General features: G+C 40.1%; 1 protein-coding gene across 1 annotated transcript; it reads left to right on the top strand.

Annotated features, from left to right (window-relative positions):
* Positions 1-20: 20 nt before the first annotated feature.
* Positions 21-20628, top strand: Swip-1 (EF-hand domain-containing protein D2 homolog Swip-1). Its single transcript, XM_076437647.1, has 4 exons — positions 21-432; positions 13669-13816; positions 17140-17274; positions 18313-20628. Exons 1-4 carry the CDS (start codon positions 263-265, stop codon positions 18445-18447), a joined length of 588 nt encoding a protein of 195 aa, XP_076293762.1. The 5' UTR covers positions 21-262; the 3' UTR covers positions 18448-20628.
* The last annotated feature ends 47 nt before the right edge of the window (positions 20629-20675 follow it).

Here is a 20675-nt window from a genome sequence, read left to right as displayed (position 1 = left end):
GTGGTGGGGGTTTCTCTAGGTGCCGTCAGTCCATGCTGGCTCACGGCGCCGGCCGGTTCGTATTCGGGTTGCCCCGTCGATTTTCAATCTGACATTTACCCTAATCCATTTCGAGTCTCCTTTCAATTTCTCTCGCGAAAATCACATCGATTTTGCACCATTTAATCGAGTACACGCATCCGTTCTGCCGAGACATTCTCGTCAAATCAACCAAAAATCTGTAACAAAATATAGAAACGAATTCAGTGAGGTGATAAGAAAGATGCCAGCGGACGCAGAGCTCAGCAATCTACTCAGCAGGCGGCAGAGGATCAACGACGAGCTGGAGGAGGGAAAAGAAGTGAAAAAGCAGTACAAATTCGTGAACGTTTACATAGAGTTCCACGAGCTGTCCCGCCGCGAGATCAAGCAGTACGAGCAGACCTTCAACAGGTGAGTCCGTTTCTTTTCTCCTTGTCTCCTTGTCTGCCCACGATTTTCGACAACCGCGAAACTGTTGTCCCACAATATCACCTTGCTCCTCAAAGAACCGTGGACTTGTCTTTCCCCGTCCTAAGGGCCACAGTTCCCATAGAAAGCCTTTGTGCGTAGAAAACGGACCGAATGTCATTGTTCCACATTGTACACTGCGGACAATAGGCGCGAACTTGTTCGTATTTTAAACTCTCTAATAATTTTAACATTTTACCTACTGGAAAATCAAAAACACAACCTCAAAGGAAACTTAAAAATCTTCTTCTATATGAATGGTAGATGAATATGTCTGGGTTTTTTGGTAGATAACGTCGTCGAGTGGGTGCATGAGATTCGTATTGAGCTTTGTTGAGCAGCTTGACCGAATTTAGTCGAATCGAAACGAGTGTTCAATTGAATCACAAGTTGATCTTTTGACATATCGATTAATCGTTGGGAATAATTTACTAGATTCGTAGTCCCTGTCAATGATTGTTTGGTGAGGATGAGTATCGTCTGTGTATCGGTTTTTTGATCTTGTTTGTCTGGAAAGACGAAGGAATAGCGAGATGGAGGACGAGAAAAGTGAGAGTGAATCACGTCTGCGGTTACGAGGCGAGATTTTTCTCCGTGTTTACGTTTACGTTCGGGTTTATTTAACTGCTCGCTGGCAGATCGTGTTCCTATGAATAGGTTGTTTTTGTTTTGCATGGGAATACGCGAAATTAAATCATGGTGAAATGGAGTATGTTGTATCCTGTTACGATATCACGTTGTTTCCAGGTAATTACGTATGTTGTTTAGCATTGTGCTGTGTTCGTGCGGATTATTTTCAATGCTGGAGACACGGGTGGCTGGAGAGTTGTTATAATAAATATGGCGGGAAATTATGGAGCATTTTCTTTAGTAACTTTTTTTTTTTAAATGGCGCGCTATTAATGTGGGGAATATAATTTATCGAAAAGTATTAATAAAATTATACTGGAAGGTAAATAATTATTATAATATAGTAATATAAAGTAATATAAAGTAATATAAATATTACAGGTTTATCGTACAGAGAATTATGACGGGAAGTACGTTAACTAAAGTGAGTAACGCATAAGCAAATATTACTAGAGCGATGAATCAACTTGGTTCACAGTCATTACTATATGTATGCATTTATAGCGCATAAATGTCTAACGTTTCCTATGAGCATTTTTATTTAATAACAAAAATCTTTTACCTTCAAAAAGAAACAGGGATGAACAAAATGCGTTCGATATATTTTTAGTGATTTTTATAAAAATGCACAGACTATTCAAAAAACATTTTCTTGAGCTCCCATTTGTTCGACCTCTATTTTACCCCAAATCCCACGCGATCGATCGTAACAACTGGTCGAACAATAAATGGTACCCACGAATGGTCCCGGAGGCGTGCGAAACCGAAATCTGGTTCGCATAATCTCGGTGGCCCATCGTGTTCCCGCGGACCGTACAAAACCTTGCGGCGACGAGAGGAGCATTAGGTTGCTGCATACGAAATGTCCGATTTTTCACGAGCATAATTCGAACAAGCACGGTACTGTAAATATTCTATCAACAAATTTAAAGGTTCTTAATCGTATCACGGAGCAAATTGAAATTTGCCTCTCTCGATGTCCTCGTCGCGGTTCCGTTTCAGTGCAATATTGTATTGCTTGATGCAAAAAAATTCACGATTTTATTCTCTGATTTATGAAAAGAATTGTATCACGGAGCAAATTGAATTTTTCAAGAGATCACAACAAACGAATTTTGCCTCTCTCGATGTCCTCGTCGCGGTTCCGTTTCAGTGCAATATTGTATTGCTTGATGGACAAAAATTCACGATTTTATTCTCTGATTTATGAAAAGAATTGTATCACGGAGCAAATTGAATTTTTCGGGAGAACGAAGTTTGGAAACGAAGTCGGTGATCTTCGCGGTCATTCTTTTCCGGAGAAGACGAAGAAGAAGCAGACTCTCTCGAGGTCCTCGTCGCGGTTCCGTTTCCGCGACTCGAGCGAAAATAGCATTCGTTCCATCTAGCCTCCGGAGGTTCTCGCAGTTATTTCGCGGCACGTAGGCGCAGCTTTCGAGGATGGCCAAGTGGCTCGCAAACTCGCAACCACCCCGCCTTCTGGCTTGTCAAACCTGCTGTGCCCGGCTCACTCCGAAATACCTGTAAGAAGAACAAGAGGAGAGACGCAGGACAGACTGGGGCCCCGAGGTCGTCTGCCCTGGGCCCCTGCAACCATTATCCTTGCCTCGCATGATCCTGCGTCTCGCGCGTTATCCTTCCTCGTAATCCTCGAATTAACCCCTCGTCCCATTTTTACCTCACGACCATATGCGGGTGACACAATTTATCGCGTTTTACGTTAACAAATTCATATTTCCCATAGTATCGTTGCTTGGATCAAATCTGATTAGGACTCTGGCTTCTAAATTTCTAAATCATTCAGGGAAGAAATAACATTGAATTTAGTTTCTACTTCTCGCAATCGATGCAGACAATTTTTATTTTGCATAAAGATCCGCAGTCTAAATACAACAAATAAATTAATACTGAAAGTATTCGGGATCACGTGAAATTGATGCGAGTCTGTGAGCTAACTCGCCGGTTTAATAGATACACGAGTTTCGTGTACTCGTTCAAGTAGCACAGCTTTAAAATAGTCTGAACGTAATCTCAAGATCTCCTTCGCAAAGGTTCGAGGACAATTGTCCCAGATACCGCAGCGCACAATTACAGTAGAGTTTTCCTTTCATCCGAAAGTGTGTCCAGCATAGTCTTCTGAACCGGGGGCCGTAAATAGCAGATTGCACACGTCGCCCGGTAATTAATCGTTGTCATACGACGTCGACTCCCTTTTAAGCTGCGCTCGAATCATTCGAACAACGAGTGTACGTAGTTGCGACGCCGAAACAATGAGGAAAACTGGTTTTTCTCGTGCGCGAGTCGGTTTCCTTTTACGTTGCACGGGACACCTGGGGATCGCGTGTCTCTGGATAACGTAGAAGAGGTTTGAAAGACGTATTGTGTGTTTAACGTGTCGCATTTTCTACTGGACGCGAACTTTTCGACCATACAGCCCTCGATCTTAACTCCTTTTATTTCTTTCGGTTGCTAGAATGCAATTCTAGTTATTTCAGCTGTCGCTTACTTCTGCTGTATTACAGTTATTTTAATGCAGATTGCATTGGAATTATTTTACCGACTTTTCCATCCACTTTGAATGTTGTCCCAAATAAGGTTCTGTCTTGTAGTTAGCAGACACCACAACCAATGATCAATGATTCCCGTAAATCTTGGGCCATCATTGACCCACGCGACACGCGAGTATCTCGACGAAATTATCTATCCGTGTACAACTTTCGTACGATAATGAATATCCCTGTCCGACGTCCATGGAACATCGAAATCCAGGGAAAAGTGGGTAGCTAAGTTTCTCGGACGACAAGGACAGCTCCTCGGACTTTATCTTTCTGGCCGAGGTATCATCTATCGTGCGCACGATACCTGTGCTCTCTTAGGTCGCGGTGAAACTCTCCGGCTACCAGATTTATTCGCTATCTGCTCGTTGATCGCATAAATAATTGAACGAAGCCTGCTCCTCGTTATCAATCGCTTGGGAGCCGGATTCGCGAGGAAGCTAGAGTTTCACTATCTGTTTTAAGGAAGGACACGATCTTTTACTTCGAACGCGTCGCTGATTTATGTCCCACGTTGAATTCTAACTCGTGAAAGCTTAGGAATGACTAAATACAAATATTTGTCGAATGTATCTACGTATTTTTCCTTGTGAAATGATAGATAGTGTACTGAACAGCTATGAAAATTCAACGAAGGGAACGGTATGTTCTGCTCGGTAAAAGGTTGGATATTTTTGTGAATAAAATATATGAAAAAAACTTTTCAAAGACCACGCTTATATTAAAATGCACTAAAAAGGAGAAGATAATTTTTTTCCTGGTTCTCCATAAAATACCGAATCCAGTTAAATGATTGATAATATTTTTCCCCAAAATTTTAAGCAATTAAAATTTCTTCTGGTATAAAGTTAGTGTCGCGATAGATAGAAAAGTTTAATATAAATTTAAATAAAATCATGACACATTAGTGACTATAAAAATAAAAGCCTGGAGCGCCCACGAAGATTACGTCAATGTAGTTCAGCGCTCCACGCTTTTATTTTTATAATCACTAATGTCATGATTTTATTTAAATTTATATTAAACTTTTCTATCTATTCCGACACTAATTTTATAACAGAAGAAATTTTGAACTGACCGCTTAGAATTTTTGAGAAAAATATGATTAATCATTTAACTGGTTTCGGTATTTTATGAAGAACCAGGAAAAAATTATTTTCTCCTTTTTAGTGCGTTTTAATATAAGCGTGGTTTTTCAAAAGTTTCTTTATATATTTTATTTTCTACTTTTATTGTCATCGCGGAAGCAAGTGCGTATACAAAATTTCAGCAAAATTGGATTATGGGAGGAGGTGTAAAATTCGATTACAAGATTTCACGCAACAACAACACATAAAAAATTCCACAACACACCGTGCGAATATGTGAGAATGAAAAATTTGGAAAAGTCCGTGGAGGTAAGACTGTCGCAGCAGGAAGTGGCTAACAGATAACCGCAGCCTACGTTGACGCATCCAGTATCAGGCGGCAAACTATACGACCACTATCAAATGTCAGCGAACCTATATCATCTGACCACGATACAAAAGCTACACGTATTTATAGTCGTCCGAGCGTGATAAGCGTTTAGTCGGTTATCGGAACATTGATTTTCCTCGGGGCTATCGCCTCGCCATTAATCATTTCCACCTGAGCTGAGCCAACAAACCGGCATCGTAATTCTTCCACTTAGACTTTCCCAATTAGTAATCGTTTCGAAATCGCATGGACTGACGAATTAAACTGCATAAACGTATTTTGTGAATTTTCAAACGAACTCTTTAGACCAGTGTTTCCCAACCTTTTTTGTGCCATGCCCCACCTAAGCCTTTCTTCAATTCTTATGCCCCCTATGTAACATATACATAATTTTTAATTACTACAGTGGAGGGGATATTTTTTTGCATTCATCGTGTACAACCTTTTTGCGACTATAGAGGATTTACTGTATAACTTAATGTCTGGACGAGTCCATTTCCGAATTGCCCACTTAATAATCAACTTCACGCCCCCCCCCCTGTGGACCTCACGTTGAGAAACACTGCTTTAGATTAATTAAATCGCATGGATTGCTCATTTTTTGAGTTTTGAAAAGAACCCATCTTTCTAGGCACTAGATATTCGTCTAGATATACAGTGGCTCACGAAAGTATTCGAACGCCCGTTAAAACAGAATAACTTTTTTATAATTGTAACAAACGACCTGATTTTTTATAATCAATTAGAAGCACTGGTTTATGAAGTGATATGCAAAAAAGATTTTCCAAGAAATTATAATTTACAAAGTTACATGCAAAAATAAAAAAGTCATTTTTTGAACTTTTTTATTAGGGCCCTTAATGAAAATTTAAAATATCTGTTTTGTAGATCTATGTTAGTTATACATATGCTGAAAATTTCATCGAAACCGGTTGACGCAGGAAAAAACGACACGCATCGAAAGATGTACGTTTTTGTTACGATTTTCAACATTTTTAATCGCTTGTAGCTCGTGTGTATGTTAATCGATTTTGACGAAATTTTCAGCATGTGTATAACTAACATAGATCTACAAAACATATGTTTTAAATTTTCTTTAAGGGGCCCTAATAAAAAAGTTCAAAAAATGACTTTTTTATTTTTGCATGTAACTTTGTAAATTATAATTTTTTGCACATCATTTCATAAACCAGTGCTTCTAATTCATTATAAAAAATCAAGTCGTTTGTTACAATTATAAAAAAGTTATTCTGTTTTAAAGGGCGTTCGAATACTTTCGTGAGCCGCTGTATGGACCGCGAATTCCCCGCTGCAATTATGCATCGCGCTGCACCGTTCAGTCGCGCACGTCACGGAATTAGGCGCAATCAAAGCGGCGTCCTCAAGCTTCTGTGTACACTTGGATAGATCGAGAGCAATCGGGAAGATCCGGGCCGAGGGTAATTCAATCACGCGTTTCTTTTGAAGATTCATTGAGCGAATCACTCTCCGGTGCACGTCGAATCTCGTGCAACTTGACGAATCGGTCCCAATGTGAATCACGCACGCGGACCTAGGTGCACGCGTGCGAATCAAACCGTTGCAACTCGTTGCACCGAGTCGTTGAAGCACGGTGAATCACGGAGCTGATTGGCGCCAAGCGTACTCCCGATTACTTCCGGTTGCAGGGAGCACACGCCAATAGGAAATTCGGAAGAGCCCCTATTGCGTGCGACCCCCATAAAAAAATATCTGGCAGGTGGGCACGTGTAACTGTTTGTCGCGGGCGTGTAACACTTCCCTCGTTCTCGCCGGGAATAAATTAACCACATCGGCTTCTAATTATAAGCCCCGACGAGGCGAGTGCCCGTGACTCCTTATTTAATCGCTCGGCTACATTTTCATCCACCGCCGATGAAAATAATATCGATACGTTGCACTTTTGCCGAGGAAAAGCGTGGTCTTATATGTTTCATTCGTGAGAAATGGAAAGTTGGCTGTCCATCGTGTGTTCAAAAACTTTTTAATCTGATTCTAGGATGTGGGGACGTTTGATTTTTGCGGAGTAGTGAAAACGGAGTATTTAATAGCTGTGCAATATTTTATTGCTTCGTGGACAAAAGTTCACGATGTTATGTTTCTATCAAACCTTCAAAAATTTTTTATCTATTTTTTGGGAATGAAGCATTTAATACTACCTAATTCTTTGAATCTTTCCGCTGTTTTGAATTTCGCCAGCTCGATTCCGAAATGCTCGGTTGATTTATGATTAAGCGAATCGACTGGTATCATTTTTCCAGCAACCGGAGACAGTTTAGTCGGCGAGCGAAAGAAACGGTAGCATGTTGTTCACCTCGAGAGGCGTTATGCTAGTTTTCGTTTTTCTGAGCGCGTAAAAGGCGGCCGCTTTTAACTCTTTTTTCGCGGCATTATCTTTTCCTCCTTTCACGGTAGTTCGCCGGGGAAAATCGTGACCGATTCCGGCACGGCGAACGTGTCGCAATAAATTCTTCTCACGTGTAAAATATATTATCCATTCTACGGGCCGTGGCGCACACGGTATCACAGCGTATTAACACGATCAAGCAATATGGAAGCGTAATAGAAACGATACGCAACAATAGATCGCTTCCGCCTTTAAATCTGTTAAATAGGCAGGATCAGTTAGCTCGCTGATCTCGTCTCATTTCCTTCTTCGTTTGGACCAGCATTTTTCTAGAATCAATTCTTCTGAAAACTTGTTCTCGTTCGCAATCGAATATTCCATTGAAATATGAATAAACAATGCTTCAGTTCCATCGTTTCCCTCGGGATTTTCATATAAATGTATAATCGCATTAAATGTGTTCATACATTTGTCCAATAATTTATTAATGTTCGGATTAGATCAGTTTTATTAAAAGCAACAATTTCATTAGTTCATTCTCCAATGAAAAGTTCGCTGTATTACCGTCATCGAAAAGCGAGCTAATTAATATCCATCAAGTATTTAAATCCACAGAATGTCAGGCACTCGTGCATGCCATAAATGTTTAATACCCGTGGTCCGTTAATTGAGCATCGTAATTGGGACGAGATCTGAAATGACTATCGAATTTTTCGACTACAGTCAGTTCCATTATAAAATACACATTCAACTTTAATTGAGCGATTAACGTTACGATAACGAGAAAAGGTCCGGAAATAGGTGAACGTATTTTCATCATTTCCTCGATGGAAGTAAAACTAAATTTTCCTACCGTCAAGATTCGTTTCCCACAAATCGTTCGCTGAAATAATGAACGTACATCGTTCGCCAAGCAAAAACGAGGCGAAACGAGAAATAAGACAGTGACAAAGTTCCCCGGCGGAGAAGAAACAAGTTCCTTAGTCACCGCGTTGTCCATCGGATCAATATAAAATATCCTCACGTCGTCGACCAGTTATCGAATGAATTTGCCTGATGCTTACGTATTCGGAACGCGTGGTCTTCGCGAATAGTTCTGAAGTAACGGTCCGCGTGTCGTTATGCGACAACTACGCCAAACTCGGAGCCGCAAACCGAAACTCCGCGCGAAGCATTCTTTACAGAGATAAGACGCTTTAACTCCGGAAAACGTGTAACGCTATTTCGCGAGACGTAATCTCGCGAGGATAATTAGCAAGTAAAATTTCCCCATCGTTTTACCGTGTCGTAGTCCGCATGCACGAGTGGCTTAGTCTGGGGAAAATGACTTTTGTCACGAGCAGCCAGCAAAAGTGACGCGAAACAGCGCAATCGGGCGTCGCAGCGGCGATGACGTGCTCCCGAATACAAAAGGAGAATCTCCATCGCATCGATCTCGGTAAGAATGGGTAGAAGGGCGAGAGGAAGGTATCAGCCAAGTACCGGCATCCACCTTGACCCAGTTCCTTCGAAGCTAGTCTTGGAAAACGACGGTGAACGTATCGCGCCGCATAATGCAAGAATTGATTCCGCGATAACAACATCTGACTGCCACCCCCGACAGGTCTCCGGATTACCTGGCGCGATTAGAGTCGACTCTTGTTACCACTCACGTTTTAGATTTGCCTTGAGAGAACCGTGACTTGGCGGACGAGTCCTCATTTTTCAGAGCAATCGGTCAATTACGAAACCTCGACTGCATACCAATCCCTTAAGGATGTTCTGGAGGTATACGAAAACGCAACAAAATTTCTGAAAATTTGACAAGATATAATTCTTACTAAATTAATGCAATTACCAAAGTTTGGGTTCGATTCACTGCACCGTTTAAGAATTATAGCAACTTAAAGTTTGCAGATTTTAACACGTCTTCTTATGGAGAATTCATAAAATTCCACTTGAAACCCTGTTTAAACCTTGAAGAAACGCAACTAGAAACTCCAGTTTTTTTTTATATGTAGTAAAAATTATGTAATTAATTACGTTCAAAATTTATTAGGATTCTCTAAACAGTTACAGAGCAAAAAAATTACAAACTGTTACAAAACGTCAAATTTATCGTGTTGTCTCCCACTAGCATGGAAACGCGACAAGGGTAGACCACTGAATATAGCTACAGAGGGTACAGTATGTATTCGCAAAAGTTTAATGCAAAATATACTCATGAATGGCTTTCATTGCCATGTATTGATGGATTTCGAATTTCTTGTACTTTTGTCTCCCATTGTACCTCCAGAACATCCTTAACAGAACTCCTTTGTCTTTGATCGTTTCTTCACGAAACTTTTACTGCGATATCCACCACACTTTTCTGATTGAAACGAGTCCAAACACGACACCATTTTGCTCGTTTAATCCACGATTTAGTGGAGCCTCGATTATACGAACTCTAAACTCTTCGTTAGCCAAATGAGTTCGAACAGCTCGATTTGCAAATCAGAAAAGCATTTAACTCTGTCATTCAAACACTTGTCCTCTACTGACTAGTTCGGATAATCGAGATTTTGCACTGTATCGTAGATTGAACGAAGTGCCTCGTGTTTGGTATCGTTCCAATCTGAAAAAAGTCACGAATACGCCGGTGAAAGTTGCTTAAAAAGATAATTGGAATTTAAACTTCTTACGGTTCACGTGTTTTATAAATGCATTTCGCGTTTATTTTCCTTATCCGAGCTCGCGCTCGTGTCGGAGATTTAATTAGAAAACAAGCATGCGATGACTTTTGGACGGTGGATACAGCGTCGAGAATGCTTTTATCGTCCTTATTTTCCGCTACGAGGCGTGCGATGTCAGCGGCGCAGATATAAAAGAGCGAAAGGTCAAGTCTACGCTAAAGATCAAGCGGGCTCGTTTCATCCATCCTCTTGATCCTGAATTCGGGATTTTCTCGGATGAATTTCGGCGATATGAGAATTTCTTCTGACTCATACATCTTTCTCCATCTTCCCCTCCCCCCCTCTCTCTCTCTCTCTCTCTCTCTCACGGTTTCTTACTGTTCAATAATCCGAGCACGTAGAAATGTGAACAGTGTTTCAGTGAAACATACACGTGTATTCTCGAGTGGGAAGCGTAACTCAGAAATTCATTCTTGGAACATTGTGAAACTTTTTTGACTGGCCTACGCGTGAAATCAAAAATGCTGTATCTACATTCGAGCCGTGTGACGGGAATACATTATAGAGAAATACAGGACATAGCCATAGATCTATGCGGATCAAATGGCAAGGGTCACGAAGTAGTGAAAATATTCGAAATAAATTTAATTGCAACATTTATTGCCTTTTTTACCACGCTTGTATTAGCTTGCCGAGTCGTCGTCTTTGTTGTATACGTCAAATCTTGTAATCGACTTTTAAACCACTTTCCGATGAGCTAGAGACTTGAAACTTTAAACATAACAAAAAGCTGAAAATCTTGAAAAATTGCAATTTTTACCACTTTTGATCGTTTATAGCTCGTAACCTAATTAACCAATTTCAATGAAATTTTCAGAGCGTATATCATTTATACGAGTTGACCAAACACATCTTTCAAATTTTCGTTGTTGACCCAGCTAAAAAAGTAGTAAAAATCAATTTCTTCTATTTTTTTCGCAATTCCGACCAAATGCATTTTTTCAAAATATTTTTCGGACGTCATTTACTAAACTAATTCTTCTAGCCTTACAGAGAAATTGAAGTCGTTTGGTCCATTCATAAAAAAGTTATTCTGATTTAAAGTGTGTCGAATCAGTTATGCTCCTTACTGTAAGGGTGGTTTTTAAAAAGTCTCTTTTTATATATTTTTTTTACTACTCTCTTTTCTCGGAACAATTATATCCGATTTTTCATCTCTCGCTGTTTACCTGAAGCTTCGATTATATCATTTTATTCAACGGCGCGTAATAAAGACGAAATAACGAAGTATCATTTTTACAAAGCAATTAATAGCCACTCTGTCAGGTTGCAAACATTGCGAGATTCTCATTATTGTCGAGAATGGACAATAAATCTAGACTTGTTTTTCAAACTGTCCGTGGCAAACAGCATTGAATTCAATCGTTCTGATTACGATAATCGAAAGAAAATGGCTGCGACGAAGAGACGGATGCTCTCGTCGACATATTATTCAACTGATCCGTGAAATCGCGAACGAGCGTGTCTCCAATCCGACAGACACGTGGGGGAGATACGCGTAACACCGTAGAAACGCGTATCTATAGTCCTCTCCCACTCTTATTGATCAGGCGCGGGCTTGACCGAGCTCACAAACGTGTAACCTCGACCTTCGAGTGATACTTGCACTCTGTGACACTCTGTGTCGACGAAACCGTGTCTACAAACGCTGCAAATGGAAATCCTTGCACATGCATTATTTAAACGATCGATTTCAGAACTGGTCGTCGCTATAGCTACAATCTTCGAACGAATTCTGCGAAAGTACATACATATACATACAGCTACTGCGCGTTCCAGTTTCTGGGATCGTCGCGACAACTCCGAATTGGAACAAAAGTGAAATTAAACGAGAGCAATGGATTTCGGATAAGAAAAGCAGCCGGGATAAAAACAGTGTGATAGGCTTATCGATTCAGGCTACATTGTTCCGCAAGATTTCCACGTGGATGGCAATAATCGGTCGCCAGTCAATCGAGAAGAGGAATTCGATCTTATCGGACGATGCGCGCCGTTGGATCGAGAGTTACACCGGTGTAACACCCTGGAAAGCCGTCCGCGGAATCGAGCTATCGGAATCGTTTACACGGAAAGTCGATTTCACGAGCTTCCGGCTTGCAGAACACCGCTGACACATTCTCTCCGGGACTTTCGAAATCGAGCCGCGCGGAGCCGATTTCGTTCTCACGTACCCGCGCGTCTCGTCCTCCTCCTCCTCCTTCCGATCTAATTATGTTACACTCCAATTAAAATAACGAGTTACGTGATTAAATAGCGGTGCGGAACACTTTCGTTAGTCCCGGGGATCGATCCGAACGAACTCACCCCGCAGGGATCGCATTCGACGAGGGCAGGATGGATTTTAACAAGAGCGAATCAGCCGGCCGATTATTTTTATAGCCGATGTGCGTGACCGCGGAGAAATCGGAATTTTTATTCTTCTCTTAGCGCCAGCGTGCGAGGATATTTTAGATATGAACACGTTAGATTTTTTAAAAAAACTGTACGAACCATTCGCCATTGAAAAATTGGAAAATTGTTGATACGTCAGTTATCAGAGTTACGCGCTATAAACTTGTGTTCACACAAGCCGGTCGTGATAACGATTTTATCGGAGTGAAAACAGTTGATTGCGGCGCTAAGGTGTGCCATATTAGGACAAACCTAAGCTAGGTTCAGAAAAATGTTTATTAATCACTGATCAGTCCATTTCGCAGAAGTAGAACGATATCGTGCGAACGATATCGCGTACGTTAATTATTACGTAATGGCGATGATACGTGCCCGCGGACCCGGAATCCACGATGATCAACAGTTTCCTACTTCCCAGAATTTTCCTCCGCAATTTTTCCAATTACCCCTTTCGCCGCGAAAGACGCCCCGGGTAATTGTATATGATTACCATTTAATTTGCGCAAGCGAGGATTACACGGGAAAGAATTGTTTCTGCGGACGAAAGTGGCGTTTGAAAGTTGAGGATACGCAGAACCGATGTGTTTCTTCTATTCAAACAATCCTTGTTGGAAAACAAGATCCTATCTGGAATCACTTTCTTAAAATTTGTCTACAAAAATTGAAAATTGCATAAACATCCGCTGACTAGTAATAATCTACACGAAAACGAAATTAGTTTCCGAACGAGCTGATGTTTAATACTACAATTATTGTATAAAATTTTAATTATTGTATTGTATAAAAGAAAAGGACTTGTGGGATAATATTTCACCCATTTTTGTTCTATAAAAATCCTCGAAATATGTTTCATTTATAGTGTTACATTTTAATGAAATATTTCTCTCAGCATAGACAAAGGATTAATCATTTTACAAGTATGTAAAAATTGTAAATGGGTGAAATGAGGGCCAATAAAAATGTATAAAATAATTCAACACCGTATATGCTACGGTTTCAGTGAAAGCGTAACGAGCAAGAATGGTAAAATCGTTAGTTAAACTAAGTATATAATTATTGTTTGCAGGTTTGACGATGGCCACGATGGATTCCTGGACTTATCAGAGCTGAAACGGATGATGGAGGTTTTGGGAGCTCCGCAGACCCATCTCGGTTTGAAGTCGATGATACAGGAAGTGGACGAGGATGGCGATGGACGGATTTCCTTCCGCGAGGTTCGCGATTTCACATACTGATTACCGTTCATTTTCGGGAAAGATTGCTATACTTTCGATCGCCCCGCGGGTATAATAGATAAATAAGCAGGAAAGAATTTTCATTGTTTGCGTAACCGTTCCATTTTTCCCCCGGAAATCGCCGCCACAATGAGCACTTTCCTACGTTCATTATGGCTACCCCTGGATGAGCAGCTTTTAACGGGCCCGATTCGTCCCGTTCCATTTCACTTTCTACCACGGAAATCGTTTCGTTCTCTGCGTCGGGGACCGTTTCAACCATTTCATCACCGCAAATTAGACACTCGGTTCTTAGGAAATTCTCTACCTTTATCCTTCCTTCGCAATCCGAACTCTGGCACAAATCTTGGTAAAAATAGCAAGACTGCATTTTACGCGAACTTTATTATCTGCGTAATGAAATAATGTTCTACAAAACGGCTCACTTCGGTTCAATAACAGTCACACGGAAATCTGAAAGCAGCTTTTCAACTGACCTGGAAAATCCAGCGGATTGTTGTCCAGAATTATTGATCTTCGCGTGAAGACGTAATTGCAGAACTTTGCAGGTGCACGTGGGAATATTTGCAGAACTTTTCAACGACTAATTATATTTTAAATCATACAGAATTCAATTTTGTTGAACTTTTAGACTTGCAAGTTTGATTGGATTTGGAACTTTGAAAGATTCATTTTGTTTAGTTTCGAGGAGGATGCGTCTCTTTTCTCGGACCACGTGCTATCGATATCGAGAAAGGGCCAGAGGACGGCTTTTAACTTTGTGGAATTATGGGTCTGCTGGTGGAAGCATTGAGAGCACGTGCCATACCCCTCGTAAAAATAGCGCACCCCATGGGGTGTTTCAACGTGAATCTCGCACGTCGTTCGACCATGGCCACTGTTTACGCGGTTGTGCCACGTCCGTGGGGGTCTATGGTGTTCTATTTTAATGAAGCACACCGCAAACCAGCGTAAAGTGGCCTTAAAATACATTTCGAGGGGGCATCGAACGTGGACTCTGGAATTCCAGATTTTACAAAACATTTCAATAGAGGGGCCCTTGACCTAACTAGAAAAATTATAAAAATTACCATAAAATACAGTCCTTCCGGATGCAATTCCATCAGGAATAAAAACCGCAACTGTATCAATAATAATAATTTATGACGTCCATAAAAATGAAAATCATTATCGTAAAGATTCGAAGATAGATCGACGAATATCCCGTTTCTACTGCAATACCAGTCTCGATCTAATTCTAATTTGATTACTTCATAAAACGAGTCACCATAAACAGACGCGTTCCGAATATCATTGAAAATTGCTGAGGAACGGCTGCACTTTACTCAAGAATAGTAGAAAGATCGTAAAGCCGAGCTAACATATTTGCTGCACATTTTCCGCTTGCTTCATTAGTTTCTCGATCATCTTTACTGCAATAATGATTGCAGTAATAACACCGTCGAGCTGGCAACTTTGAAAAATTCACTCGCTTTACATTCTCATAAACCGCGTTTGATTTCCCTCTAATTGCGCTTCGACGCGGCCGCGCTTGGAATACGAAAGTGTGAATGGAACTTATCGAATAAGTAAAGCGAATATAATCGAGGTGAAGTATAATCGAGGGTATCCATTGTACGGCGCAATTAAATCATTCCCCGGTGGCGGCTGGCATATAAATAATGAAAATATAAACAGGGGGACTCGCTAAGCATGGCGCCTGCTAGGAAACTTTCGCTGGAAACGCGGCGCGGATAAATCGCGATGCGAGGACACGCTCTTGCATCGAAGGAAAGTCCGCGATGCGAATGCACCGCTGGTGCATTCCTACGTGACTTTTCGTGGTTCGAAAACAAAGCGGTTCGATCTGCATGCAAGCGATCCACGCGGCCACCGGTTCCGTAGATCGCGAACGTGATTCACGACGCTCAACTATAGTGAGTGACCACTCTGTTGTGCTCCGCCGTACTCTTACTTTATTAGTCATCGTCCTGTCGATATATGTAGATCGCTCGAGGCTAATCGATTATCCTTCGTCACCGAGAAACGGCAGCCTCCACTTTTCCTGGAACAGATTTACTGAAATCGTTACTGCACATTATAGGACCTAATTAGATTAGTTTCTTTTCATTAGACGTACTTCAGCACTGATGAACTTCTACTTTTCTTGCAAAACGTTTCCGTAAACTCTCTGTAGCTCATTGAACCTAGCTAACCAATTTTAAGTCCAAGAATTTACGTAAAATTAGTCGCCAGTTTTATACACTTTGTTGTCTACAGTATACAGTATAATAATTCGAGATCCTATTACTCTTTCCTGGTACATTCTTTCAATATTTTATGAAGGACCTAATTAGATTATTAGTTTCTTTTCATCTTGGACACTTTTTACAGCTAATTTAGAGGTACTTCAGCATGATGAACTTCCACTTTTCTTGCAAAACATTTTCGTAAACTCTCTGTAGCTCATTGGACCTAGCTAACCAATTTCCAAGTCCAAGTTATACACTTTGTGGTTTACAGTACACATTCTGCTAAATTCTTTCAATATTTTATGAAGGAGGTACGTTACATTTACGTGTAATTTTAATATTACATATTATGGTATAATAAACAGTACAGTTAACAGAAATAACATAGGTAGTAATTCGAAATTTTATTTTAATTCTCATTGTCAGCCAGACGCTATGGTATACAGAATGTCCGCGTGAAACGGCATCGGTGTCTATGTTACATTACATCACCGCTATGTTTATGTTTATGCTTTGGCGCCAGATAAGACGTAGGGTGCGATAACATTTCCTAGCAAAAACATCGGTAAATCTGTCTAGATATCTAATTAACGGTTTCAGGTTCGGGAATCGGATTATACGTACATAGGATACTTTTCCACTTTGAGAAGTACCAGACAAAATTGGTGTATGTAGCCATGATACAAAATTATTTTGATTCTGCATACATAAAAGAAAAATAAAATTCATTATATTACACCTTTAGTTATCGCAGTAAAAAATGTAACATGAAGTAGGAATTTCAAAATGAAATTGTAAAATCAGTCATTTTGACTGGCGTGGTAGATCCAGTGTTAATAAAACATTTTCAGCGAAAGACATGTCGATGGCGAACGTGTTGATGCGTGTATGTAAACAGTGGATGGAAAAATGATGGCACCATGTGCATAATTGAACAGTAAAGATTAAATATCGCGAAACCGGAAGTGGAGGAACGGTGGTCGCTGACCGGCTGCCTCTGAGACTCGTCCCGGAAAACTGAGTCATATTTGGACGTACACGTGAACATGTATGGTTTCTGGCTTGTTACAGTTTCTGTTGATCTACCGCAAGGCACGTGCCGGTGAATTAGAACAGGATTCTGGGTTGGGCCAGCTGGCCCGATTGACAGAGGTCGATGTGGACGAGGTGGGAGTCACGGGAGCTAAGAACTTCTTCGAAGCTAAGGTACACATCCTTTTTATACAACATTATTTATGAAATCGTCCGAATATCTAAAGCTTTAGAAAAACCGACTACTGAATTCACGAAATGTGCACCGTTTAACATCGTTCTGTGGAGTCGAATAGTTGAAAGAGTACTTTAGACGGTCGAGGATAAAGGAAAAATGTATTTCATCGATTCGAGGCTTACCGTCGTCGGTTAGAAACAAAAATAAAACAGCCATTAATCTCTATCAAAGCCCGATGAGTTTCGCCAAGGAAACACGAAAATACAGTGACCCACAAATTTCTTCCGAGATGACCGACGTGGTTTTCAGACCGAATCGCTTCTGGAATCGGATAAGAGCGTTTCATTTCCTAAATTATGTTTTTCCTGGATTTGCAATTGCTAGTAGGTGAATCGATTTGTTCGAATCTTCCTGGGAGATCGCTGCAACGTATAAATGAATAAACGAATAAAATGAGAGGAATTCATGTGGCTAAAGTGGGAAATGTAAATTAGGTAAATGGAGCAATTAACGTAACTTAACTGACTGAATGAAATACAAAGAATGAAACAGATGGAATAGGAATATAGAGACGATCAAGGAAACTTCCATAATTATGGGAACATATAAAAGAAAAGACAATTAAATAGCCGAGAACAGATGAAACAAATGAATGAATCAGTTGAGAAAAACGGATCAGTTGAAGCAGAGAAATAAACTGAACGGAGTTCAATGAATTTTCTAGCTAAAAATAAAAAAAAACTTGTCGCTGGCTGCTCAAAGGCGACGACGCGAGCAGGCGTTGTTGCACTTGTTGCATCGAAAGCTCGTCGCAGCTTGTCGGTGAAAAACGATAGAAAGAAAAAAGACGGTCCGTTGATGATGCGCGCGGTTCGCGGAGCGTGTTAATGAAATTGTGAACGAGTGAAACTATGAATGACTTGGTTCTAATAGCGTGTAGTGGATGCAGGACTCGCGAAAGCGTGTCCGCGCCAATTAATGTTTCCTGCGCATCGATTCATGAGGGCCTCTCATGTGTATTTTTCTTTTCGTAGATCGAGCAGCTGAGCAAGGCGAGCAAATTCGAGGACGAAATTCGCATGGAACAGGAGGAACGGAAGCGGGAAGAAGAGGACAAGGCGGCGAGGCGGGCGCAGTTCAGACAGAAAGCTGCCCTGTTCGGCAATTGAAAGGGAAAACCGAGTCGAAAGTGGCGACTCCGCTACCATAATGGAATTACAAACGATTGCCTTCGATATTATGTATCGGTTCAGCTGTTTTGTACGCGACACCGTCTGTTCGAATGTTGCGCAGCGACTCACACACTTCTATAACGCCAATTCGATTGCGGAACTTTATGCAAAATCGAATATTTTAACTTGTAAAGTCTGTTGACAGGCTTTTTAATGACTGATCTCTACTTAAAAGAATCTTAATAATTTTCTTTCAAATAATCATTTCCGAAGACGTTTGTTACATCATACTGATTCTATAAATTTGTTGAACTATGAATGAATGACATTGCTGTTGCTTTTAAACAATTTATTGAGAAATTCTTAAGTGTTGATCTTTAAATGTAGTACAAATGCATAAAAATCCGCAATCCAAGTAATGACTGCAACCCGTTGGGTCGTGAAAGCCTGAACAATGATGACTGTACCACGCCGGGTCGTGAAAGCCTCAATAATGACGATTGTAATGACTGTATCACGCCGGGTCGTGCAAGCCTTAAACATTTATCGTTTTATGGATACTGTTACAATTGGCCAGTCTTCACGTTTTCCTTTAACGTTTATAATAATGGGATGAATAACATAAATAGAAGGTAGAACATAAAATAATTAAAATCATAAAGCTAACTGCTGCAGAAAATGTGTAAAGTTTCATATCACTATTCAAAAGAAAGTATTAGAGAGAAACGATAGAAATAATAAAGAAAGTATAAATAGAAAACAATTTTTACTCTCGATTGTTGTTTCCATTGCAACTAAATAAACAAGTGAGTCGCTGTTGCACGTATACTAATCCTCGTTGCGATCGCGCATCGTTAAAGCGTGGCCGTTTGATTGAAAAGAAATTGCGAAAGTTTATAATTGTTTCTAAATCCGTGAGATATTTTATCGGCTTTTCAGCGCATCGCGTTTTTAGCAAAAATGATTATCGATCCTTAGGAAGTTATAGTTAATTAGAGAGCACTTGAAATTGAGTGACCGATAGCATAACACCGCTCGAGCGCGTTCTAATATTAAAATTTCCTGAGATTACGTTGAATCGTTGAAAGTATTGTTTACGAAAAACGAACCTGTTTTTTATATTTAAAAAAGGAAATGGGTCAATCCTGTTGTCCGTTGTCGATGAAACGTGTATAGGCGTTCTCTGTTTAGTGTTGTAGGTGTTTGATACTGGACTTTTTTTCGACGGTTGTATTTTAACAGACGACGAATAGATTTCAACGACTGAGTTCGCATGAGTACAATTTAATGTATATGTGTGTATATTATTTTATAATTTCAACGCAGACGAAGAGAGTAACGTTTGGCGCACCTTTTTGGTCGGGATCGTTTTTTGTCGGATCGCTCTGGCGATTCTATTATTCCGAGAAAAATTGTAGTTGAAGCCTTCAGCAACGTACAATAATTTTTTAAACGTGTTAGCTTAGTTGGCGTTTGTATGATTAAGATTTTAAGCAACGTCAGAGGAGTCGTGGCTCTTACCAAACGTTTACATTGACACTGCAATATAGTGCATTGAAAGAAAAAAGGGGAGAAGTATATTATATATACATTTTTTTCTGGGAGAAGAATTGTCGTAGTATGTGTAATAATTAGTTTGTGGATGTTTATGCATTTAATATGGCGTGTATAAATATTATGTAACACAGCTGAGCAAGAAATTAGAAAGCAGTGAACACAGTTCTTATTTTACCCTCGGTGCTTTTTGACTCTGTAATTATTGATATCGATATTGTTTTGACACTGTGAAGAAGTGCATGCAGTTTAAAAAAATGCGTAAACATTCATATACTACCAATAAACAATCCTGTATGTCAATATAGCGTCTTGTATTTGCATTAATTTAAAATAGCTGAACGAAGCGGATTCAAGTAAAAGAACAATTTTTAATTATTTTTCTACGCATGGAATTATTAAAGCCACGAGTGTGTTGTAAACTGTACATATACATGATACAAAGAGCCGTGAATGTGTCTCGGATACACTTGTAAAATTATACACTGTAAATAAATTTGTTTAATTCAGTTTCTCTTAACAGGCTTTCGTTATACTGGTAAGGCGAGGTCACCGTAGCGTTGTGTCGATATTGTGATAAAATACTGCAAATTAATGTAAAATAAACAACTGCTTTAAAGAAAATCGATGGCGGTTTCGTTACTACCCAGTAAGACATTTTCAAACGTGGC

The sequence above is a fragment of the Lasioglossum baleicum genome, chromosome 13, assembly GCF_051020765.1.
Source record: "Lasioglossum baleicum chromosome 13, iyLasBale1, whole genome shotgun sequence".
Lineage (NCBI taxonomy): Eukaryota > Metazoa > Arthropoda > Insecta > Hymenoptera > Halictidae > Lasioglossum > Lasioglossum baleicum.
This window is presented reverse-complemented; position numbering and strand designations above follow the sequence as displayed.